This window comes from Cynocephalus volans, chromosome 3 (assembly GCF_027409185.1).
Source record: "Cynocephalus volans isolate mCynVol1 chromosome 3, mCynVol1.pri, whole genome shotgun sequence".
NCBI classification, from domain to species: domain Eukaryota; kingdom Metazoa; phylum Chordata; class Mammalia; order Dermoptera; family Cynocephalidae; genus Cynocephalus; species Cynocephalus volans.
In genome coordinates, this window is record NC_084462.1 from 182,943,543 (window position 1) to 182,967,921 (window position 24,379).

At 53.2% G+C, this 24,379-nt stretch overlaps 2 protein-coding genes across 10 annotated transcripts in view; one reads left to right on the forward strand and one right to left on the reverse strand.

Annotated features, from left to right (window-relative positions):
- The first annotated feature begins 168 nt into the window (after positions 1 to 168).
- Positions 169 to 17,128, forward strand: ZFYVE21 (zinc finger FYVE-type containing 21). Of its 5 annotated transcripts, none has more exons than XM_063091251.1 (8): positions 169 to 344; positions 11,427 to 11,477; positions 12,066 to 12,234; positions 13,179 to 13,254; positions 13,362 to 13,453; positions 14,030 to 14,083; positions 16,179 to 16,321; positions 16,464 to 17,128. In XM_063091251.1, the coding sequence occupies exons 1-8, from the start codon at positions 207 to 209 to the stop codon at positions 16,497 to 16,499; spliced, it is 759 nt and encodes a 252-aa protein (XP_062947321.1). In that variant the 5' UTR covers positions 169 to 206; the 3' UTR covers positions 16,500 to 17,128. The 5 variants fall into 5 exon arrangements, with proteins under 5 accessions (XP_062947321.1, XP_062947322.1, XP_062947324.1 ...); XM_063091252.1 differs by having other exon boundaries at positions 16,182 to 16,321; XM_063091256.1 differs by lacking the exon at positions 169 to 344 and adding an exon at positions 7,271 to 7,345.
- Positions 17,129 to 18,360: 1,232 nt separating this feature from the next.
- PPP1R13B (protein phosphatase 1 regulatory subunit 13B) overlaps positions 18,361 to 24,379 on the reverse strand; it is a 78,466-nt gene continuing 72,447 nt past the window's right edge. For 3 of the 5 annotated variants that reach the window (XM_063091453.1, XM_063091451.1, XM_063091449.1), the window contains 6 exons: positions 22,884 to 23,653; positions 22,010 to 22,150; positions 21,803 to 21,936; positions 20,842 to 21,008; positions 19,481 to 19,680; positions 18,361 to 18,663 (listed from right to left, as the gene is read on the reverse strand). In XM_063091453.1, the coding sequence (XP_062947523.1) occupies positions 18,622 to 18,663; positions 19,481 to 19,680; positions 20,842 to 21,008; positions 21,803 to 21,936; positions 22,010 to 22,150; positions 22,884 to 23,653 (1,454 nt within the window). In that variant the 3' untranslated portion in view covers positions 18,361 to 18,621. The remainder of the gene's footprint in view (positions 18,664 to 19,480; positions 19,681 to 20,841; positions 21,009 to 21,802; positions 21,937 to 22,009; positions 22,151 to 22,883; positions 23,654 to 24,379) is intronic. The other 2 variants (XM_063091452.1, XM_063091450.1) reach the window with 1 other exon arrangement.

Sequence of the window (24,379 nt, forward strand, 5' to 3'; positions counted from 1 at the left end):
GTGGCAGGGGAGGTGCCCTTGCGTGGATTGGAGAGGGAAGCGAAGGGGTGGAGTCCGAGCTCCTATTGGTCCGCGCTCCGGGTCGGGCTTGCCGATTGGGCGCCGGCGCTGTCATCCGCACGCGGGGCGGGGCGGGAAGGGCGGCACCGCCCAGCTGGGTGAGGGGCTCAAGTGCGGGAAGTGGGGCCAGCAGCGGTGGCGGCGTCATGTCCTCGGAGGTGGCCGCGCGCCGCGACGCCAAAAAGCTGGTGCGCTCCCCCAGCGGCCTACGCATGGTGCCCGAGCACCGCGCCTTCGGAAGCCCCTTCGGCCTGGAGGAGCCGCCGTGGGTCCCAGACAAGGAGGTACGTCGCTGGCCGGCCGCTGCCCCGCGCCTCGGACCCGCCCTGCCTCCTCTCCGTCCCCGCCGCCCCGTCCCCGCCCGCGTCGCCTTGGGCCCCGCGCCTCCAGCCTCCCCGCAGCCCCTCCCCGACGCCCCCGTGCCCGGCCCGACCTCCTTCGTTGCTCCCTGCGCACCCCTAGCCTTGCCCGCTGTTCCCCGAATCGCTTCCTCTGGCCCCTCGGTCCTCATGGGGGTCTCCCCCGTCGGCTGTCCCCGGGCACCTCACAGCCCCTCCTCTGCCATCTCGGTAGCCCCGGGGGCGTCCTGCCACCCCGCCCGCGAGGCGCTTCGCCTTCTGGCTGTGGTTCCCTTTCTCCTCCCCCATCTCCACACTCGAAGCCTTTCTGTCTCCTCCTCACCACGTCCCTTCCGACGTGTCCTGGCGTGCGGGTCCTGCAGCCTGCTTGGGCTGAGCTGGGGGACGGCCGGGGCTTATCACACAGCGTGCCCCTTAGTGTGCACCTCAGCGCGGGTGCACTGCGGGGGAAGCGATGGTCGAGCGGGGTCTTGGGTTTGAGTAGGACTTTCCAGATGTGGAGTAAGGATGGGTGTCCTGCACCTGCCCAGGTGTGAGAGGAAGGAGGAGGTGGGGGCTCCGAGAGGGCGAGCCTTCCTGTGGGATGGGTGGGTGCATCACATTATGGAGGCCCTTTTGTGTTGTGCCAGCGAGTTTGGACTCCATCCCATAAGCCAGTAATTCTCGACTGGGGAAAAGACTCCCTGAAGTCAGGCCACTTTTTTTTTTTTTTTTGTCTTTTTCGTGAGTGCACTGGCCATTCCCATATAGGATCCGAACCCGCGGCGGGAGCGTCGCTGCGCTCCCAGCGCCGCCCTCTCCCGCGTGCGCCACGGGCTCGGCCCAAGTCAGGCCACTTCTAAGAAAATGGAAGCACTTCATTCATTCCTTATAGTCTTATTTCATGGTAAATCTAATATCATGTCCAAGAGACATCAAAGTACTGGTGACTGCATTAATTGAAAACCCCCTGCCCTGTATTCGGATAAGCTGCTTGTCCTCTCTCCCCTGGAGAATCACTGCATGTGTCCCTGCAGGTTTTCAGCAGAGGAGTGTGCTTTTTATTTTTATGTTTTGGCAGCTGCGGGGATCTGAGCCATGATCTTGGTATTATAAGGCTGCACTCTAACTAACTGAGCTAACCGGCCAGCCCTGGAGTGTGTTTTAATGTGGTGGGCAGGTGGCCCGTTGAGAAACCACCTTGCCAGCCAGAAGCTGGGTGGGCAGGGCTGGGGTGGGGTGGCTGGGAGGAGGGCCACATATGCCCTGCCGGTCTGGCTGACCCTCTTGCAGCTGCACCACCCTCCAGCTCTGAAGGTAGATGGTAGTCTGAAAGAGATGAGAATCTCAAAGAGTTGGTCCAGCTCAGCACTCATCTGTAGAGGCCCAGAGAGGGTGGGAGTTGCACAGGCCACTCTGGAGGTGCTGGGAGTGGGCCATGGGGTTGCCACCACCCTCACCCCTCCCCTTCATTCCTTGTCTGCCTTGGAGTTTGTGCTTTTTCTGCATTTTTCCTCTTGGCACTTGTTCTCTTTGAACTAACAGAGTGTACTTTTCCTTCATGTCACCTTACTGCAGTGAAAGATAATTAAGCGTAACATTATACAGTTATGTGTCACTTATCGAAAGGGATACCTCCTGAGAAATGTGTCATTAGGCGATTTCCTGGTTCTGGGAACATCACAGGTGCACTTAACAAACCTGGATGGTGCAGCCAACTGCACACTTGGCTGTGTGGTCCAGCCCGTGGCTCCCAGGCCACAAACCTGTGCAGCATACAACTGTACTGCATACTGCGAGCAGTTGTAACACAGTGGTGAGCACCCAGGTATCGAAACATAGAAAAGGTACGGTAAAATATGGAATCATAATCTTATGGGACCACCGTCATATATGCGGTCCATCTGTAAGTATATTCAATACCACTGCACTGTACACTTAAAAGTGGTTAACATGATAAAATTTATGCTATGTGTATTTTGCCACAATAAAAAAATTCAGGAAAATAAATGTTTCTTTTAAAAAGATAATATTATACCTCATATAGACGTAAGTGGACATTTGTTACAGATCCATTGAATTCACGCAGTGAGGCAACCAGCCCTGATGAGGTCACGGAGAAGTCAGAACAGCACAAGGGGGTGGCCAGCGGGGGGAAGCGGGAGCCTCTGTGCCCAGAACAGAATTTGCCTGTCTGAGGGAAGTGACCCTCTCACTGTCTGCGGTTTACAGAGCCATGACCTGTACCCGGGGGTGTCCTCTGGAGTCTAGACCAGTGCTTCTCTCCTTTTTCCATTATTGCCTTGTCAGACATTTTTTTTCCTAATTGTCCCTTCATGAAATCTCTTATGTTTTTGATCAGCAAGTACAATTGTATCCATTTCTGGTGTGCCCCCGTGAACTCTGCATAATACAGAAATACTCCCTGTTGTGTAGACTGCCTGGACAGCACCTCCCACGGTTCTGACCATGCTGTCATCAGCTGACCTCCTCTTGTCCCTCTCTCAGAGCGCTTCTGGTGGCAGGTGAGGTCATCATTTCACGTTTTTCCTGCATAAAGTCACCTTTCCTGTGGCCTCGGGTGCAGGTGAGGTGAGCCTGGAGCTCTGCGAGGCTGTCTGGGGGACTTTCGGGAACTTTTGACAAAGTTAGTGAGTCAGTGAGGTGCCCCGGTGTGACAGGAAGATCATTCCCGATTGGCATGGGGCAGGTGTCCCTCCAGATCCCCAATGTGTTTGAATTGTGATAACTGTGATCTGAGCAGCGGATGAAGGCCCTGGAATCTGGTGAGCCGGAGGAAGAAGGAGGCACCCAAGGAAGGATGGGCTTTCTTCTCTGAGCTTCAGAAAGTGTATTTTGAATTTTATTGGGGCATCGTCCAGAAGTCCAGAAATTACCACAGAGTGTTCTGGAGGAACTTAGAATAGGGGCCGTTTGGCAGCGCCAAGGAACATGCCAAAAACATCATCTCCATGTGGGTGGCCCACCTCAGCCACCACAATAACCATGGCTGCCGTGAAAGCGGGTAGACACCACAACCACTACGCAGATGGTCCACCAGCCACTGCAGTGCATTGACACCAGGAGAGTTACCAGCACAGACCAAAGAAAAGAAGACGATGTCTCTCTCCACAAAGCCCATCCCAGAGTGACAGAAGAAGCACCTTCTCTGTGATAATATTGGGGGACCTGAACACACCTCTCAGCATTAGACAGATCATCTAGGCAACAAATCAACAGAGTAACCATTACTCTTTCAGAGGGAGAGAAGAAATCTAGGGTTATCAGTGGGGGGAGGGAGAAGGGAGAGGGGGATGGGGAGAGATTGGACAAGGGGCATAAAGAGTAATTATGATTTTTAACAATATATATTATGCTAGTAATCTTGGTTTGATCAACATATGTCAATGTTAAACCCAAAACATATGTATTATCAATTATGATTCAATAAAAAAAAAAAAAAAAAGAATAGGGGCAGTTTGGGCTGATTTGGAATAAAGTCTGGCTTTGGTGGTGATAGCTGGTGGGCCAGCTGCAAGCTCATGGGATGTTAAGGGAATTGCGTGTGAGAGGGGACTCAAGCATAGAGAGGAACAGTTGTGGAGATGGTGGTTCGGAGTGGGCGGAGGAGAATTAGGTGGAATGTGGCAGGAGGGCCACATATTGTCCTTGGCTTCCTCCCATCCCCCCTGCCATCGTATCTGCGGTGTTCCTCCATTCTCATTCTGGCTCTCGCCCAGCCCACATCTGCTGAGTACTTACCAGGTGCCTGTCCCTGTGCCAGGTTATCACTTTGAGCCCATGAAGGTTGTCCCTTAAAAATGTTGCAGGGGCCGAGCCCGTGGCGCACTTGGTAGAGTGCTGCGCTGGCAGCGCGGCGACACTCCCGCCGTGGGTTCGGATCCTATATAGGACTGACCGGTGCACTCACTGGCTGAGTGCCGGTCACGAAAAAAACGACAAAAAAAAAAAAAAAAGAAAAAAAAAATGTTGCAGAAAGTTTGGGAAGTGTGTGCACACGTGCCCTTTCTCCAGAGGCGGCCTGTGGCTCACGACCCAGAGCAGTGTAAACACAGGAGGATGAGGAAGTTCACGCTGCCCGGGAGCTGGTCGGTGGGGGAGGCAGAAGCAGGTGGGCTGTGGGGGCACGGAGAAAAGGGCTTGTCTGACCCTGCCGTCGTGGTTCCCAGTCGCACGGAAGAATGTGCTTGGAGGTGGGCTGTTCTGGCATGCAGCCACAAGGGCATCACAAGCAGCCTGAAATCTTGAGTTCCATCCTTAATACGCATGCAGCCTGCATTCCCCTTTCTTCACCTCGTAGCCATGGTATAACAATGACTGTGGCAGCTTTATGCCGTCATTTTCGCGCTGGAATACTCTGTAGATGCAGAACCAGAGTGGAGAGAGCACAAGGGTGTCAGATAATAAATGAATCCTAACTTGGGTGAGGAGTGATTTTGTTTGAAAGGACTATTGGGGAAGGGGGTGCTGCTGCAGAGAGAATGCTCCAACGCTCAGTTCTGCAAGGTCTCAGAGTCACCTAGAACAGAAGCAGGTGTGGGGAGGTGGGAACCAGCCTGGAGGCCGGGGTGCAGCCATTGAGGGCCTGAGGGAAGGAGAGGCTGCACCACAGGCTGACCGAGGCTGGTTAGGGGGCATCGTGTTCTAGCGGGGACAAACAGTCCAGCCAGAGTTTTATGGGGCAAAGAATGGGCACTGGAGGGCCAACAAGATTGGCCTTGCCGTGGGGAACCAAGGGGGCATCTGTGATCTTATCTAGGTCCTATGGGGAGGGGCTCTCGGCAGAACACTTTCCTGGAACCCTGAAGGGCAGGGGTTTCGTAATAGTTCTCCAGGATCGCAGGGCTGGGTAATGTTCACCCTGTGCAGGCCGAGGGCTGCTGGAGCCGCCCAGGAGTCTGAGAACCAGCAGACTTTTCTGAGCAATGGCAGGTGCAGGGGCTTCCCAGGAGCCCTGTGGCTGGCTGAGAGCTCCGTCTGAGGTGAGGAAGGTGGCAACTTGGAATCAACACCAAGTTGGTGTCCTGTAGAACGCCAGCATTTCCCTTTCAGGACACCATCAGCCCTGGTAGTGCACCCTCGTCTTGCAGCTGTTGACAGCTCTGTGCATTGTAGAAAGTGGATAGTGAAGCAGGCGGCTCCTGCCATGCAGTGCAAGTGCACCTTGTCCTCTGCAGGTGCAATAGGTCCCCTCTCCCCCGCCCCTGTGAAAGAAGCCAGTTTTGCACCTATTACCAAATTCATTTCTCCAGCCCTCATGGCCTGTATATGTCTGCTCTTTGGATTCTTCTTTGAACTGGGTTTTTAACATCTTATTGGGTCCCAAACTTTTGATATGGGTTCATTTTATATTTGTAGGAGTTATGATCTTAACCTTTAAAAATGATTGTCCAAATCTGGATCCCTGTACCGGCCAGCCACCAAAAAAAATAAATAAATAAATAAAAATGATTATCTTTCAATAAAGATATATTGATACATGTATTTAAATTTTTTTACGATCAATTGATTTTTGAAGAACCTAAGAATTCTCTCTGGGGATTGTGCTGGGTTGAAAGTCTGCTACAGCCCACCCCAGCGGTGACGCTGTGACACATGTAGGTGTGGTATGTGATGTGGTCAGAGGCTGGCATTGAAATGCCTTTGGCTACATATGGGATGGGTGGGAATAGGTGAATCATTCTTGGTTTCTGGGCTTTGATGTGTTTTCTGTCTCCTGAAATAGCCATTTCACGGGACATCAGGGAGCTGCTGGTTCAGTCAGGGGAGGGGCCGCAGGGTTGGCGCCTGTTCTTGTTTCCTTGGGTGAGGCTGCTCACTGACGGGCACTAATTATTTGGCAGTAATTTTACTCTCATGTCTTCACTCATTGCTTTATTTCCTTATTGTCTTTTCATATTAAATTGCTCTGTGGATAATTTTTAAAATTTGTTTTCATTATTATAATCAACAGGAAATTATGTTGTTTAAAAATCTGTCAATTTTTTGAATAAGCTCTTTGGTTATTTTGAGTGATAAAAAAACTTCCAGATTACTTTTATCTTTAAGGGAGCAAAGTGAAATTTTAGACATGGTATTATGTTTAGAAATTGGTCTTTCAACTTGCCCAAACACAAGCCTTACAGTGAACGTGGGAAGCAGTTCTATTAGTGCTGCCACTGAGAGCGCAGCCCTGCTGTCATGGGGCCACAGGCTGGGGAAGCCGCCAAGAGTCTGTGAAGTTATTCTTGCCAAAACCTGGTAATAGTGCAGCTTTCTTGTTTGTGTAGCCTCACTGGTTCTAACCACTATGCAGCTTTCTCTAGCAGATTCTAGTGGCTTCTGTGGCTGGAGGACGTCTGGGGTCAAGAAAGAGAGCCTCACACAGAGGCAGGGGCTGTACCACTGCAACGCATGCGGAGCGTTCCAGAACTGCCGGGTGCATTCAAGGGCATGGCCGGGGCTGGGTGGAAGCAGAGGCAGTGTGTAGACAGCCAGCTGTGCCTGGAGCCAGCCGGGCAGGAGAGCCCCTGATGCAGAGCAGCTGACTCAACTCTGCAGAAGGTTCCAGAAGGCCAGATGAGCTAGGCCTGGTTTCCAAGTCCAGAAAGAGGAAACAAGGAAATGTCATTCATAGGATCTGAAAAAGTTTAGACACCGCACCAGTGCGGGGCAGTGGCCACTGGCAGCTCCTTAGGCTCAGGTCAGTGTGCCTGTCCTGCAGAACGACGTCCGAAAGGCCCCTGGTGCGCACCACAGCCCAGATACCTGTCCTTCCACAACAAAGGCACACTTGCAGCAGAGGATCCCAGAAGACCCCTTCCAGAAGCACCTGCACAGTCCTGGTACCACTGGATGCTGTTTGGGACCAACTAGGAATAGTGGGACCTTGGCACCTGATGTGAATTTCCTCAAAGCTAGTCACTGGTTTGCACGACTCTTGTGAGGTGTGTGTCACTAGCCTGGCACTGGGTATGTGCTGCACATGGCTCTGCAGCTGGGCAGGGGGGGAAGGTGTCATGCTTTTGAGGAGCAGGACAAGGCCAGGGCAGCGGGTGACGGCAGCTCCATGTCCTGAGCACCTCCTCTGTGCCAGCATCTTCCGGGGTCTGCACGGGAGGAGTCTGAGGCCCAGAAGAGGGGTTGGCTTCCTGGGGTGGGGTGCAGAGCAGGGGAGAGCTCATGTGCTTGTGAGCTAGTTTAGCAGGGGGTGGTGAAGAGAGCCCCAGGAGGTGCAGGGGCAGCCGAACAGGTTTCTGGCTGGCCAGAGTGAAGCTGCTCAGTGACCGAGAAGGCAAAGACACTAGGGGATTAGGCTTACATTTCAGAAGGAGACTATGATCCTGTGTTCCCCACCTGGCCTTGTGGGCCAGGACAGAATGAGGAACCTGCGTGCCAGGTGCCACAGCCAGGTTTGTCAGTGCTGGGGACCAGCCCCAGCATGTTCACTGTCAGAGCTGGAGGCAGGACAGTGACATTTGTGTCCAGGGGCCGCTCTCCCACCGTGGGATGCTGTGCAAGCCATGCCTTGTAGTGCCTTGTCAGCTCCTTGTTAGCCCACCTGTCCTTGGTGGCGAGGTTGTGTCAGATAAGAGGTCATAACTCTTTGGTTTGGTCTGGTAATAATGTGGCCATTCCCAGTCCCAGCTCCTTTTTGAGACTTTGGTTCCTCAGTTTATGCTCTTAATTTCTTTTTTTTTTTTTTAAAAGATGACCGGTAAGGGGATCTTAACCCTTGACTTGGTGTTATCAGTACCACGCTCACCCAGTGAGCGAACCGGCCATCCCTATATGGGATCCGAACCTGTGGCCTTGGTGTTATCAGCACCACACTCTCCCGAGTGAGCCACAGCCGGCCCTATGCTCTTAATTTCTGATCTTGTCTGACTCCCCCTCCCTTCCCACTGGGAGGGTGCTGTGTTTTGAACGTCCCCCAAGCTCATGTTGGAACTTAACCCTTAAGATGGTGTTGGAAGGTGGGGCCTTTAAGAGTGAGTGAATCAATTCATTCTTGGAGTAATGGGTTGATGGGTTAATGGTGGTCATGGGCGTGGTTCTGATGGCTTTCTAAGGAGAGTGAGTGAGCAGGTTAGCTCTCTTGCTTCTGCCATTCTCTATCCATGTGACATCCTGGTCACCATAGGACCCTGTACAGAGTCTCCACTCAGAAGGTCCTCACCAGATGTATTCCTGAACCACGGACTTCCCAATCTCTGAACTGTAAGAATAAATTTCATTTTGTTATAAATTACCTAGTTTCAGGTGTTATAAGCAATAGAAAACGGACTTAATACAAAGAGAGAGGGAGTTCTCAGTGGAGGGAAAATATCTTACATCTCCTTTGAGGATTCTGTGCCCTGACTGGATGATTCTTGATAAACATTCAGCCGAGCCAGAGCCCTTAGTCATCCAGAGCAAGAGGCCTCTGTATCCCTGTTTCCCCCTTCCCCCTGCCACCAACAGCCCCTTTCGATCACACTATCCAGTCACGCTCTAGTTCATTCAACCCACACTTTTTTGCAGTTCACCTCGTGCCACTCGGGCTTTTGCCCCAACATGGGAGTCTCTGACAGCAATGACCACAGTGTGACGTGCCTGTCACACCAAGGACGTCACTCCCAGCGTCACTGGCACCTTCTTGTCTAGTCCTTACAAAGGCCCCAGAGGAGGAAACCGAAGCTGAGCAAGGGTAACTGTTCCTAGTCCCGCGGTCCAGACTGCTGTGGAAGACCTGTCCCAGGGAGCAGGGAAGGCAGGGGGCACACTAGGCATGTGAGAAAGTATGTGACAGCTCATCAAATTAAGGGGTCACCATCTTCATGGCAAAAGCAGCCTTCTTGCTATTAAAAGAATGCACAGTGAAAGAATTCCCTTCAGGGCCAGGATCTTCATGTTGTTACCTTGGACTGGAGTGACAAGCAACTCTTAAAACCTGCTGTCAGAGCAGGGCAAGCTGACAGTAGTAGCTTGGCATAGGTTCAGTCACTGGTGGTGTCTCCTAATAGACGTTTCCAGGCTTATCTTCACGGGCCTCTCCATTTAAGCAGGATGAGGCCGGTTTGGGATGGAACCTTCCCAGCTGAGGCTCGGGAGTTCTGTACCTTTGCAGCTGTGGGATAAGCGTTTTCACAAAGACTGCCCTGCGGTCCCCAGGGCTTTCGGGATTGGAAACCCACCTGCTAAGTGGTGAATGCATCCAGTTTATTGTAAGTGGGAGCTGCAGACAAAGCTGGGCCCTGTGGTTTCTGCAGCCCTGCAGGTCAGTTCTGGAAGCAGGCTCTGCGGTGGACATGTATGAGCGGGAAGCTCACTGGGCAGTGCTCTCACCTGGGGGTGACTCAGGCAGTTGGGCTGTGACTTGTCCCAAGGTCTCCGCTGCCACCAAGGGGAGCTTGGAGGCTGGGCTGGACCTTCTGAAGAGTTGTCTGAGTGGCTGAGGCTGCCCACAGCCAGGTGTGGCCTCTTAAGTGAGGACCTCTCAGAGAGGGCTGAGAGCTGAGGGCCAGTGGAACTGCAGCAGCAGGGACTGGATAGGCCTCCGTCCTGCAGGGGAGCAGGGCAGATGACCATTGGCTAGCACATGCATGACTGTGGGTGCTGGGTAAATGCACCCAGCATTTCAGTGAGAATTTTGAACTCGTTTTCTAAGTTGATCTACATCCATTCTTGCTTTACCTGAAAACCAGTTAGACTAAGCACACTAGCTAGAAGGGCTCTTCTCTGGAGCAGGTCTCTTTACAGTCTAGCATCTTCTCTGCTGCTCTGCTTCCTGAGTTTAGGCATCAAGTCGTCTCTGTTCTCTGTGTCTGAAAGGTGCAGGCCACCCCTCAGCACGCCAGCTTCCCTGCCAGGCCGACGCCCAGCACCCCAAGTTCCTTCTGCCCCAGCTGGGGTCCCATGCTCCGTGTGTCCAGGCACTGTGACTTCATTTTAAGCAGTTCATAAGCAGGTGACTGCCCTTGACTAGCTTTGCTGGGCCCTGCCAGTGTGGGGTGAGTGGAGTGGGCTGTCGCTCTGCCGTCTTCTGCTCTGTACTGGGCAGCAGGGCTCTCAGCTTGATTATCACAGGTTTGTGAAGAGATCAAACTTCCTTAGGGTCACTGCAACCCTAAGGTATCCAGCAGGTGGCCACAGGGGCGGAGGTCCTGGGGTATTTGGGGACCTCATACTTCATTTGGGTGAAGTGAGCCCCAGTGGCCAGCCGCCCAGTTCCCAGGGCTTGTGTGATCAGAATTACTGCTCTGCCCTGACCCTAGCCACCCTCTCACTTCTCTCTGTGCACTCCTAAGTTCCACGTGTATAGAATCTTCATCACCAAGAAAGTCCAGTGAGCCCTGGGTGGTGGGTCTCTGAGCCTTCCCCTCCTGGTTCCTTGGACTGAGGAAGCATCTTCAGAGCCTTCCAGGCCTGGTGTCTGACCATGCTAAACCCTGCTTCATCCCCAAGTTCTGCTCCAGCTTCTTCCAAATCCTCCCTCAAAGGTCAGCAGGCCGCAAAGACTCCAGGGAAATGTCCAGAATAAACCTCATGCCTTGAGGACATAGGCTTTTGTCAGTTGGAGCCCCTCACCCTCCATTTAGCAGATTTACTATGCTTTCTTCATTGGCATAGTGGGGTGATATTGTGTCCCTTGCTGGTTTAGGTTAATTCCTGCTGTGGAATTTCATGGCCCTTTCATGGTGCTGATCTTTGGTTCTGGTAACAGGACTAGGGCCAGAAAGGAGTTGCTAAAATGAACTGCCATTGGGCCCACTGTGAGAAATGACCTAAAGCACAGTGATGTGTGCTCAGCTGCAGGACAGTCAAACCATGTGCCCGCAGGGCTGTCTGGGTGCACTCCCTGCCCGGCAGGACCTTGGCCACTGGGCAGTCAGGCCCTGACCCCCTGGGAGCACTGGGCACACCTCCTGCAGCACTGCATCAGAAGCCTGCCCACTACAGGCCGCCTGGTGTGTGGGACATGGGAGGGAGGCTTTCTCAGTGGGGTGGCAGAGCTGCATTTTAACACTTTGTTGTCTTCTCTCCCAGTGTCCAAGATGTATGCAGTGTGATGCCAAGTTTGACTTTATCACCAGAAAGGTGAGCTGAGGCCATCGAGTGGGGTGTGGGAGGACTGATCAGGTGCCCTAACAGGACAGTTGGCGCTTTCTGGGGGAGACCAGTTCCTCCAGGAGAGAGTGGCTGTTGCATGCTGTGCACGTAGACATTGCCCTGTTGTGGTGCGCTGCCTGTCAGCAGAAAGTGACGGTGTAGCTCACAGCCGTGGGACGCCTGTGGGGGCCATCCCCACGCTGGGTGCTGCCCAAACAGGCAGGTCTTGACCTCAGGGAGTGTCCTGTCCCTAAAATGTGCTGAGCTCATAGTTGCACAGAAGGCATCCTGGTCAGTGGATTTGGATAGTTGCAAGAAAGAGTTGAAAAGCAGTCATTTTTGTCCATCATTTTTAAAAAAGCCCTCATTTCCCAAGGGAGGCGGCGCTCTGATACACAGAGGGCCCTGATGGGACCCACGTGGGTGCAGCATCCCATGCACGAGTGTCCGCAGATGCTCCAGGGGGCCTGCCTGTTGGCCTTGGGTGCATTTGGGAGTTCCATGCCAGCAGAGAGCAGGCCTTGGGGGAGCTTGTCCTCAGCCCCTCCTCATTGCCCGTGCTCGCCATCCTGCCAGCACCACTGTCGCCGCTGTGGGAAGTGCTTCTGTGACAGGTGCTGCAGCCAGAAGGTACCACTGCGACGCATGTGCTTTGTGGACCCTGTGCGGCAGTGTGCCGAGTGTGCCCTGGTGTCCCACAAGGAGGCGGAGTTCTATGACAAACAGCTCAAGGTGCTCCTGAGCGGTAAGTGGTCCCGTGGTGTCCTGAGTGTATCATACGAGGTGACCTGGGCTCCTCTGTTTGTGCCAATGCTGCGGGCTGTGAAGAGGTCTCTTCGGCTTTTCTTGGATGTTCTATCCTGCCCTCCCTCCCCATTTCCTTCTGGCTTCATTTAGAAGCAGTTACAGAGCCTATTTGTCCTTCAGAGAGGAAATATTGTCTAGAATGTTGGTTCTGACTTTGCTTGCACGTCCATCAGGTGGGAGGAGATGCCCTGGGCCCGGGTAGCCCCCTCCCCACTTGGAACGCTGTTGCTGGTGGTGGAGCATTTGTGACCGTGGCCCCCAGAGAACAGGTCCAGAGACCATCGACAGTAGCATGATGCAGACTCTGGTCCTGAGTCACCTCCTGGGAACACAGTCTGGGAGCCCGTGAGCATCGAGCAGCCTTCCTGGCTGCTGCCGTTCATGGTGCCTCTGCCCACTTTCCCACAGGCTTGCCCGACTGGCACGGGGCCCAGGGCAGCCTAGCCTCCCTGCTCTGCAGTTTCCTCCTGTGTAACCTAGGGCATGGCATCCTGGCGGGACTGTGTGTCATGTGGCTTTTGTTGTGCTGCCTTCTATTCTTGGTCCTGTCCTGGGTGGCTCTTGGAATGTGTTGGGGAGGGCATTCTTTGATCTGGGCCCGTGTGATGGATCCCCTGCGCCCTTTCTTTGAAGGATGTTAACAAATTTCCAGTAGCTTTGTAAGCGAGCAAAACCTGTCTTACAAAGCCACGCCTATTGCTTTACCTCCTAAACCTCAGTCCGTTTCCGCCTTTTTGCGTGTTGGGTGGTGTCCTTAGAACAGAGCTGCTATTTGTCTCCTGCTTGTTTCATTTTGTCCTCTGTGTGCGCATCAGGGACTGGTGACTGGGGAAGGTCAAGTGGGGAAGCAGCACGTCCTGTTTGCTTGTTTTGTTTCTCAAGGAGCCACCTTCCTCGTAACCTTTGGAAACTCAGAGAAATCTGAAACTATGGTTTGTCGTCTTTCCAACAACCAGAGGTAAGAGTGAGGATCCTCCTTGGGAGCAGACAATGTTGTCACAGACTTTAGACCTCAGTCACACTGAGCCTGAAGGTGGTGATTTGCAAACCTTTTGTTTGATGTAGATACTTGTTTCTGGATGGAGACAGCCACCATGAAATTGAAATTGCACACATTTCAACCGTGCAGATTCTCACGGAAGGCTTCCCTCCCGGAGGTAAATGCCACGTGTCCTTTCCTCAGCGGGAGGGTTCAGGGCCGTGCGTGCACAGGGTCTGTCGGGCTCTCCTCTTCTACGGGGACTGTGTTCAGTCAGGGGTGCTAGAACTGGCTGGGTGGATGGGGGTGGAACCATGGGATGATGACGGACGCCTGCCTGAACATGTCATAATAATTTCCCTTTGTATAAATGCTCTTATGTGTTATTTCATTTACTGCTGGACTCAAACCAAGGACAAAGCTCCAAATGTAGTAACCGAGATTTCCAGAGGGTCTGGAGCGGTGGCTGATCGGGAGCCAGCACTTCAGCCCTCCGCCACTCCCTCCTCCTACAGGCTCTCTGTACACTAAATTCCTGTGCTTTTCCTTGGTGAGCTTCTAGAGTGTGTAGCCCAGTCTGGGCCCTTTCCACTAAACTCGCACGCTTCAGTAGCTGTCTCTCCACTGAAGGGGAGTTCTAGGTGGTGTCTGCAAACCATGCTGAGAAACCTGCGTGACGTAAGCTGTCTTGCTTTCTGTTTTCTGACTGGCTCTCGGTTGCTCTCTCTCCTGCCTGCCCTTCTTCTTGATGTAGAAAAAGACTTCCACACTTACACCAGCCTCCCGGGGAGCCAGCCTGCCTCTGAAGGTCAGCCCCATTCCCTTGCCAGCTGCACCCCCCAGCATGCTGTGGGTCCTGCTCCTCTCTTCCCATTCAGCCTCTGTTCATGGGATGGTTTTTGCCAGAGTTCTCTGTGCAACTCACGTTCACATTTGGTTGCTTTAGGAGAGATGTTGGTCCAATGCATGGGTCTATAAAACAAATGAAAATGTCCTGGCAGAAGAAAATGTATTTGTTCAGTTCTTCTATCCTGGTGGAATCGTGGCCCAGTGGTCGACAGCTTACTGTCAGCACTGCCAGCCCAAGCAGGATGAGGCCAGGGGTGAAGTGGGTGGCAGCTTTCCCCAGCACCACCTGCCCTGCATGGCCTCTGCTCACAGCACTTCTGCCTCTGCCTTCTGAACTAGGCAGGAAGACCAGGCAAAGGTTTTGCCCCCTCTGTGCTGAGCACAGGGATGTGTGTGGTTGGCACCAAGCTGGTTGTCTTTGGTAGACTGTGAGTTGAAGATGCCCTGGTGCAAAGGGAGGGTCTACGTCAGCCCCGGTGCCTCCCTCTGCCTGCCTCCTCCTGGAAGCCCAAGGCTCAGGTACATGAATGGCCATAGCCCTAGCCAAGGCCAAGGAGAAGGTGGCCAGGACACAGTGGCATCCGGACCCAGACGAGCACAATGGTGGCCTCTGGCAGTGTCCTGCCCTTCTGCCCACAGCCTCTCTTCTTGGCTGTTCTCCTTGCAGGCCTGAGGCTTCTGGCACTGCACGCCTTGTGTAGCAGTGTCAGGAGTACAGTGAGCCCTGCTCTACCCCACGCTTTCATAGACCCCTGAAAACCGCAGCACCCTGTCTTACAGGGTGGGACTAGGAACAGTGAACAGTGCCCTGAGCTGAAGGCAGCCTGAAGAGCACCCACCTGCCTCCAGAATGGGGCCCCACACTTGGTTCCATCCAGGGCCAGAGAGGGAATCTGTGCTGGCCACACCTGCTGTCACAAAGTGTGAAGGCAGCTGTGGACAGCAGGGCAGCAGGTGGTTGCGGCTGTGCTCCAGTCAAACTTTCTTCTCACACAAGGCCAGCTCTGTGGTGGGCAGACCAGGCTCTGGGGTCCCACAGGGGCCGGTCAGGGCAGATCAGACAGGCAGGGTCTCCAGGGATCCTTGAGTTTGAAGACAAGCGAGGCTTCTGAAGGAGCAGCTGTGGCAGCTTGTCGGGCCTCTCCCCCGCCGTGCACTGCAGTCTTCCTGCTGACTCCCTGACCAGCAGGAGAGTCAGGCCCTGGGCTTGATTTGCAGGTCTGTGTCTGATTGAAGGAATCTTCCAAGGGGTGGATTATTGCTTATAATGGAGCTTCCTCCCGAAGTTACGAAGTTAAAAAAGCAGTAGGTGAGGTTCACTGCGAGGCTTAGTCCACAGGTTCTTATCTACACAGTAGCTCTGACTATGTAGAGCCATTCTGTTCCTGGAGCGGTTTGTTCTTACAGCAGGTGCTGGAATCAAGTTATTGTTACTGGAGCAGTTGGTCATGGCCCAATGATGGCAGGGATGTGTCCCGGTAGGCCAGTCCCCCAACATAGGGTCTTTGTGGGATCCTGTGTGAGGTCTAGGGGAATGGGCACATGACCAGGGTGGGTGGCATTTTAGTTGCCTCAGCTTTGTCCCTGGTTCTCAACAGTGGGATGGCTGTGGCCTCTGAACTGTAGGTGTGAGGTCACACTTCCACCAGTCCTGGCTGCACAGGTGTGATCTGTGCGTAGATGGGAGCCAACCTTGTTTCGGGGGAGGGGGGGCCTCTGAAGGCAGGAATCACCACACAGGGCTGGGGAGGCTGGGCAGTTTCTGGATTTGCTGAGAACGAGGCCTCTCATGCAGCTCTCAGTGATGCGGTTGTTTGTCCCAGCCCTGGGAGCATCAGGCTTGGTCCCTTTCTTGCCCTCTGTGCACTTGGGGTCTCCCACCAGACAGGCTTGAGAATCTTGTTGTCATTAGGTGCAGGAGAGCACTGCCCCCGCCCCACCCAGCCGCTTCCCAGAGCTGCACAAGGCTAGGAAGGTGCCCTGGCCACTGCCATATCAGAGCTGGTGGCATCCTGGTCCTCTTTGGACCTTCTTACCTCGACTTCCTCCTCCAGGAGGCAATGCACGGGCCACAGGCATGTTCCTTCAGTACACAGTGCCGGGGATTGTGGGTGTGACCCAGCTGAAGCTGATGGCCGTGGAGGACACAAATGCCAGCAGGAGGCCGGCTGCAGCGTGGCTGGCGGCCATGCACAAGGTACCATGGCCTGCTGAGGAGGGAGGCTGGGCCCTTTGCCTTTCCCAGAGGAAAATCTGCCCCCGGAATGCATGCAGGCTCACCTCTGACCAGGCACAGGACGAATCAGGTTTTGGTGTGTGTATTTTTGGTCACCCTGCAGGCTGCCAAGCTGCTCTATGAATCTCGGGACCAGTAACTCCACATGAGAGCTGAACTTGGAGGGCATCTGGTCAGCAGGACTGAGCCACTTGGAACAGCAGTGCCTGCTCCCTGTGCCCAGCAGGAATGAATCCCACATGTGCTAGGAAATGCAGCTCAAGAATGTGGAAAACCAGTATTCACTTACCTAGTGCAATATGTACACAGTTCATTAACGCTTTAAGCAGCCTCACGTTTTAGAATGTATTATCTTGTTGATACAAAATTGGGGGTGGGAGAGACTGTGCTATACAGCTGCTAAACTATTTCAGCATAAACTATGCCACGTTTTATGTGTTCCCAGGTTTACTAGAAGGTTCTGGCCCACCAGTGTTCATTAATTCTTCCATAGACACAATTTGGGTAGTGATAACCCTGGCCTCTGGTTTGTAATGGAGCCTGCTCCATCTTTCATAGCCAGTTTACAGCATTTGCCTTAGCCTATTTAATAGACTGCCCGTTTTCTTTGTCACTAATGTTGGGCTATGTACAATCCTTTGATAATTCACTAAGGGGAAGGTGCCTGCTTTGTGTTTTGTACTTTTCACTTACTATTTCACTTTATTAAAATGACTGTACAGTAATTTGTATATAAAGCTTATGATTAAAACCTATTTTGAAACTACAGATCACCTTGCCTTATTGTGTTAGATAACCTGAGCTCTTGTGCCACAACAGCCCAGCCCTGGCTCCAGAACACAAGACTCGCAGGCACTGGTGTGAGACAGCGGTTTATTGTGCACATTTACACGGCCTCTGAGTGTTGGGGTGGCAGCGGCCATGGTGCTATGACAGAGGCCATTCCCCAACGGCATTCACTTCTCTCACCACACTGTGTATGATCCATGCACAAAAGTGATCAGCTACAGCACTGCATCAATGAATCTATACACATATTTATACATGAATTATACACAAGACTCATACATGAAAAATAAAGCCTAAGGGCCTGTGTTTTAATGAGGAAAAAAAAAACTTTCCAACATAGTTCTGGTAGTTTTGAATGGTCTAGTCAAAAAATACTTTTGGTGTATAAAAAGCTTACACGCACAATCCAACTTCAGTGAAGCAGAACGCCTTCCTTGTGTCGAGGCTGCAGCTGTGACAAAGGTCACTGCATCATAGCTGGCCCAGATGGGGGGCCCTCCCACCTCTAGCTCTCCTACCCCAGCTGCTGCCCTGCAGAGGCCCCTCGTGACACCAGGCACCTGCCATCCTTCAGGTGCCCAAACAGCCTCATCTGAGCCAGGCCTTGCTGTCCACCCGACACCAACCTCCACCCTTTGGTGCCGAGGACGCCACTTTCTGCAGTCAGACACTGATTCAATCTGTGAGAGGATCAGAACTACACTGTGCAGCAAGAGAGGCTGTGAGAGGAGAAGGCAAGCGTGTGTGTGGAGGCTCTCTGGGCTGAATGTCACCTGGTCTTAAGCGCCCTTGTGCCTGTGGCATGGAAGTCTGTCCACAGCCCCAGGCTAGCACAATCCACCTTTAGGAACTAAACCAACTCCTGGAACAGGAAGCAGAACACCCCAAGTTGGGCCATGGGGGGTGGTCAGTGGAGGCCTCGCATACACATTGGGCAACAACACTGGACAGAAGTTTCCAGACAAGCTCCTTTGGTGATGAAGGAAGAACGGTGTGGGGAGAGGGTGAGCAAGATAATGGGTTTGATTCTCAGTGACATAAGGGCAGGGCTCTAGTAGGAGCGCACCTTATGTGGCTGCAAGTCTCACTGTTGGGGACAGGTGACATCTAAAATGAGGGGTGGACTTGTGTCCAAGTTAGTAAGAGCTTTTGTCTTTACTGGCAACCAACCAGGGTTAATTATAGGGCTTCTTATTGGCAACAGGGGTGGGTGTTTTGAAAGCTGAGTGTTTATTTGGATTTACAGTAATTGGCAAAATTCAGTCCTCTTGGAGGCGAAAGTCCCTCTCCCAGTTGTGGGCAAATTGGAGAAAGGGCCTCACCTAGCAACTGCAGGAATTCACATTGTGGATGGTCTGCTAACACGAGCACCATTGAAACCACTTCTAGCTTCAGCTTTCCTGTGGAGGCAGCAGAACAATGTCTTCAGCAGCTCCTAGGAGCTGGCAGGACAGTGGTGCTGCAAAGGAAGTTCAGGCGAGCGTGCGCTGCCGCGGCTTGATCCGAGGATACAACTGGGGAGCAATGCAAACAGGTTGGGATGAGGAAGAGCACAAGCAGGACCTGCGCCTCTGCTCCCCTCACCTCAGTGTGTTGCCCCAATGGCCGTGAGGCTCACTCTCCTCCCAGGCCTAAGCTGAGCTGTAACCTCTACTCTGAGACTCTACCCGCCTTGTAGAAAGTGCCCCCACCCCAGAGTATTCTGTCCCTCTATTTCCCTGACAGTGTGTCATTCCACCTAAACACTTGTCCCTGTCTGGAGGCCCATGAGGACATAAGCTCCTGTGGGCAGGCATCCAGGTGTCTGCTGTGTTCACTTAGGTGCTGGTAGTGCAAGGCACTCAGGGAAAGGTTGCTAAACGAATGAGGAGTATCTGCCAGCCTGGGCGAGGGCCGCAGGAGAAGACAGCAGAGGCAGCCCCTCTGCCAGGGGACTGACGCAATTATAAACGCAGCCTGCAAGCTCCTGCCTCCCTACCCACCGCCACTGAAGAAATTTCTGGGCTGTAGAGAACTCTAGACTGGGGAAAATCCAGGTGGGGTGAGACTAGTTGCTTGCTGAAGCTCCTCATGAACAGAGCACACTGCACCTTGTGAGTGTCAGCCTCCACACGAGCTGATGCCCCAACTGCTCCCATGGGACCTCCAGGGTCCTGCCTGAGCCTCATGCCAACTCTGCAAAGTGGGTACCTGCCCATGTACAGAGGGGGCTGCTCAGGCTTGGTCCCCAGCAGGATTAAACCCATGCTATGACCTGTGTTCTGTGACTTATGGGCAAGATAAAAAGGACAGCTGATTTCCCAGTGCCACCCAAGTGGCTCAGGTGCTCACCCCTAGCAGGTTTTTGGGCACATAGCCCTCTCGGTCCCCAAGACGAGCCCACCACCACTCGGTCTCGCTGTCGTCCTTGCGCCTCAGGATGGTGATGGCGTCCCCTTCATGGAAGGATAGCTCGTCGCTGTTCTGGGCCTCGTAGTCCCACAGTGCATACACCATGCCTTTGTTCATCACCCCCAGCTTCTCCTGCACCCCTGGGACCAAAGAGCAGTGGTCAGGCTTCAGTGTGCAGCAGGTGCAGAGAGGAGCCCCACTCAAGCAGGACGACACGCTGCTGCTGAGGCTGCTCTCACAAGGCTCAACAGAGGTCATGGCTGAGGTGAGAGACCAGAGCCACATGACCTGGTGCTTCCCCAGGCCCTACGGATGTCCCATGGCTTACTGTGAACAGCCCTTTGTTTGTCCTCCAATACAGTACTTCTTCTGAAGTCCTGAGTCCAGAGGCAAAGGTGTGTCATTCTAAAAGGGCATGTCTTAAGGTGAAACTTGTAACTCACATCTAGAACAAACTTCTAAAAGTCAGTAACTAAAAGAGCTGTGACTGCTCTTGGATGGCAGTGAATGAACTACATACGATTGATGCACAACCTCTGAGCAAGCACACAACCAGGCAGCTCCTTGTGGGTACATTGAGAAAGGGCCTTCTGCAGGACACTTTGATTCTGAAGGCCAGTGGCAACTGCTGGGGGAGCCTCCCTCCTGCCCCACTAGGTGCCAGTGAGACTGCAGCCCCTCCCCATGGAGGCTTGAGTTGCCTGGGGGCTCTGTGCCCCCAACCCCACTGCACAACCTAGCCCTGCCCTAAGCGGTGGGTGTCTTCTGGCTGTTTTAGTTTATCACTGGCAGGTTCTCAAGTTACACATGGAATGAATGCCTTGTGACTGTTTAACACTCAGAATAAAGACGACAGTCCAGCTCTTGGGAAATCTGACCCTGGCCAACGCAGCTTAATTAGGACATGAGCTTCACTCACCAAATGGTTCCAGAGACAAAGGGCCATGCCCCTCAGGCCTCGCAGAGATGGAGCGGCCCTGCTTCAAGCCCTGGGGCACCCCAGCAGTGAGGGCACAGATAAAGTGCCACCCAGCCACCCGCACCCATGACAGCTCTGCCCTGGGGCAGTATCTATGCAAAGTACAGAAAAGTCATTTTTGTTTTTAGCAATCTGGCATAGAATCCTAATGACACGGACCTTCAGTTATGTTTTCAGGAATGAGAGGAAGGGGCAATGTGGCTTCCATTTGAAGAAGACTCTCTGGCTGCCTCTGAGGTAGGTGGGAGCAGGCTGAGAATACTGCACTCATACAAGCGCAGCCCAGGAAGGAGTCTGAGGTGTGCCAGGCCTACCTACGTACCATATAAAAACTGGGAGCACTGAATATAGCCCTCTTCCATCTCCTCACACTTGTCAGCAGCAGTTTCAATGTCGCTGATGGTTGAGGCAAAGACGGCGGCGCCGCTCTCCACCAGCTGCTTGCAGAGGTGGACGCTGTTGCAGGAAGCAGCGCAGTGCAGTGGCGTCCTGCAATCAGAGCAGCATGAAGGTGCAGCCCAGATGAAGCTGCTTACCATGCACTTCTCACAGAAGGCACCATGCCTTCGCGCCAAGCAAGCTCCTGCGTTGTCTTTGTAATGGCATGATTTCTATTAGCAAATTATTTTGGACCACGTATAAACTTTTGAAAAAGGCGGGCAGGAAGTGGATTAAGAGATGGCCTACAAATAGATGTTTGTTGCACAGCAATGTGAATGTACATAACACACTGAAATGTACATTAAGAAGTGGCTGAGATGGTAAGTTTTATGTTACGTGTATTTTACCACAAGTAAAACAAAAAGTTCAAATATACAGAATGAAAGCTGTTGGTCCCTGCAGAAGACCAGCAGGCCCTGCACAGCAGCACAGCCCTGATCCTGAAGACAAATGGAAACGAAAAACACCAACAGCCTCAGTGTCTAAAGAAAGGGGAACAGCTGAAGTTACTTTTCGTACAGGATAGATGAATGCAGAACACAGAGTGGGTATATTTCATGTAGAATATAGGAGAAGGGGAAGAGTGAACAGTTAGCAGAAAGCTTAGGTTACAATGAAGTATAGGAAGAATATGACCTCAGCTACATCTTTAACAAAATAATCAACACAAAAGGCTGGAATGTTAAGTGGCTAATGCTGACAACAGCTATCTTCCACGGATGGAAAGATGAGTATTCTTGCTCTCTCTCTCCATACTTCCCAATTTTCTAGAATACGAACTTTCCTTTGGTAAGGTAGGGAAAAGTGAATCTCTCAACCCCACACCCCCATGGGGCCCTCACCATCCGTCACTGTCAGCAGCGTTCACGTTGACCCCAAAATCCAGCAGGAACTTCACGATGTGGTGGTGGCCAGCACACACTGCGTTGTGCAGTGGGGTGATCCCTTCGTCATTAGGCTTGCTGGGATCTTCCACCTAGGACACACGGCATGTGAAGGCCCAGCCCACCCCCTTGGCAGCACACATAGTGGTGGGGGCTGCAGCTCACCTCGTAGATAATCCTTTGCACCAGATCAAACTCTCCTTCCAGAGAAGCATCTAAGAGCAGTGCCAGAGGGTTAAACCGGACTCTCAGACCATGCCCTGTGCGCTCCGAATTGGGCTTCTTCAGGTTAGTGCGTTTGCTCTGCTGGGAAGGAAGCACACTTTCAGTTTAAAGACAATCTGCCAAAGTGAGGACAAGTGCAAGAACCAACACCTGGGTGGGAAGGAGTGGCAGGAGCCGCAGCCCTAACGCAGGGCTCTCTCCAAGAGCAGCTCCTGGAGCAGCAGCAGCAGTACCTAGGCAGTTGCCCCAAGCTCTCTCTGAGGGAAAGCACTGCCCTGGGGCTTGAGCCCCTGGCTCATACTCATAGAGGGGTACGGCTGCATATGGGATGCTCTTCTTTCCAGAAGACCTTGTGGGAGGGCATGTGGTGCCCGACAGTCCAGCTGCTCAGCTGGATGCCAGTCACAGGGGACTGAGCAGATCTTCCCACTGGCAGACAACAGGGCTCTTCCTGCATGTTGAGATCCCAGCTGAGGGCCTCTGTGCTCCATCAACACTGACTTCCCATCAGGGAGCTTTTTCTAGAAGGCTCTTCCCTCCCCTCTCTGCCCATCCTTCAGGTTCCCATGGCAGCTCTCTTCCTCAGTAAAGCCTCTGGGGCTCCCTGCCTGGTCCTCAGGGAGAGGGTCTGCCACCCCTGCATGCCTTTTCATGCCCATGTGTCCATGCTCCCCCCAAGGCCCAACTCAGGGCAGCTGGGACATGCCTGGATCCTGCTGCTTCCAGCACAGCCTAATACAAGGGCAGTGCCCCAAAGGTCCTGGCCGCATACATGACCAGAAAGGCCTGGCTTTGGCCTAGCAATGACACCCACCGTGGACGCTGCCGGAGGGTGGACGACAGGAGGAAGAGGTGCTGGAGGAACTTGCTCTTCCCCTGGAGATGGGGCCTCAGTCACAGGGCTTGGGATTTGTTCTGTGGAGGGGACTGTGGCCAAGTTGTTGTTATTGTCCTCTGCAGGCTCAGGAGTTTGGTGGTTGGTTTGGGGACAGATGAGCTGTTCTGGTTCAGGGGAAGGTAGCTCGTTGTCATTGGCATCTGATGACGGAGCAGGCTCGTCAGGGAGTGGGGCTGTGGGTGGGGCAGGGGTGGGCTCTTCCAGGTTTCCATTGGCATTGGTATTTCCATTGTCCACGTCAGCCAAGGTGCCCATGAAGTCCTGGGAGGGGCTGGGCTGGTAGAAAGGGGTGCCCTCCATGCCTCCAGCCAACGTGTTGAAGCGCTGGTACAGCAGCTTCTGGATGTTGGGTCCACCGGGGCCCTCGGGCTCTGTGATGGAGCTGCGCTTTTTCAGGGGCCGGGGAGCATTGGCCAGCTTCCTGCGGAGGGCCTCCAGGTCCGCATCGCTCTGGTAGCGCAGCGGTGAGTGCACAATGGGTGTGAGCTTGGTGGGGCTGAGCGGCCGTGGCAGGCTCTCCACACCACTGCTGTCTCCAGCTGGGGCAGGGCCCTCCTGCTCCAGCTCCTTCTCAGCACACTCTGAGGATGGCTGAGGCTGTGACACACTGGTGGACAGTGACCCGTGGAGGAATGGTAGCGGCGATGGAGACGTAGATCCTGATGGTAAGACGGGTTTACCGTACACTGCAGAAGACACAAAGCACAGGGGCAGTTTCAACACTGCTGCTGGCCTGGGTCCAGCTGCTCAGCATCTGTGACTCCACGAGAGATGGGCTCCGACAGGGAGATGTGTAAATCGGCTGCTGCTATTATATTCGAACTTTAAATCTCCAAGGAAGACTCAACTACAAGAACCTCCACTGACTTCTTTTGAAAGGTAGGGTGTCTCTCTAAGGTATATGTTTTAACATTTGAGTTTCCAGAATTAAGACTTTTTCAAAAGAAAAAAAAGGCTGCTGACCTGACTTCCCTGCCCCAAACAAGCTTGCCTTGTTTTCTGGCCACAGAAGACAACAAAACCACTAAATATGCATCTGACTCTTGGACTAACTCAAATGATATAAAAACATGAGCCTCCGCAGAGTAGGAAGGTTTTATCTGGTAGTCCAGGATTCTTCCACCATGGCCAGAATCTTGCCCATAGGTGAAGACAGGCACCACCACCTGGGAGGCCCTGGGCAGAGATGACCAGGCACACCCGGAAAGCCCTGAACTGAGTCTGGAAGCTGCAGCCAATGCCCAAGAATGTTTAAGGAGGCCCCAGGCCAGAGCTGACCTGCAGGATCCTCCTATGAAGGTCAGAAACACCATCAGCCTCCGCGGCATGTGTAGAGCTAAGCTCCATTCTCTCCATGGCCTTCCTAGAACACCTTAGGTTCCACACCCCAACCAGGCCTTTTCTCCCTTGTG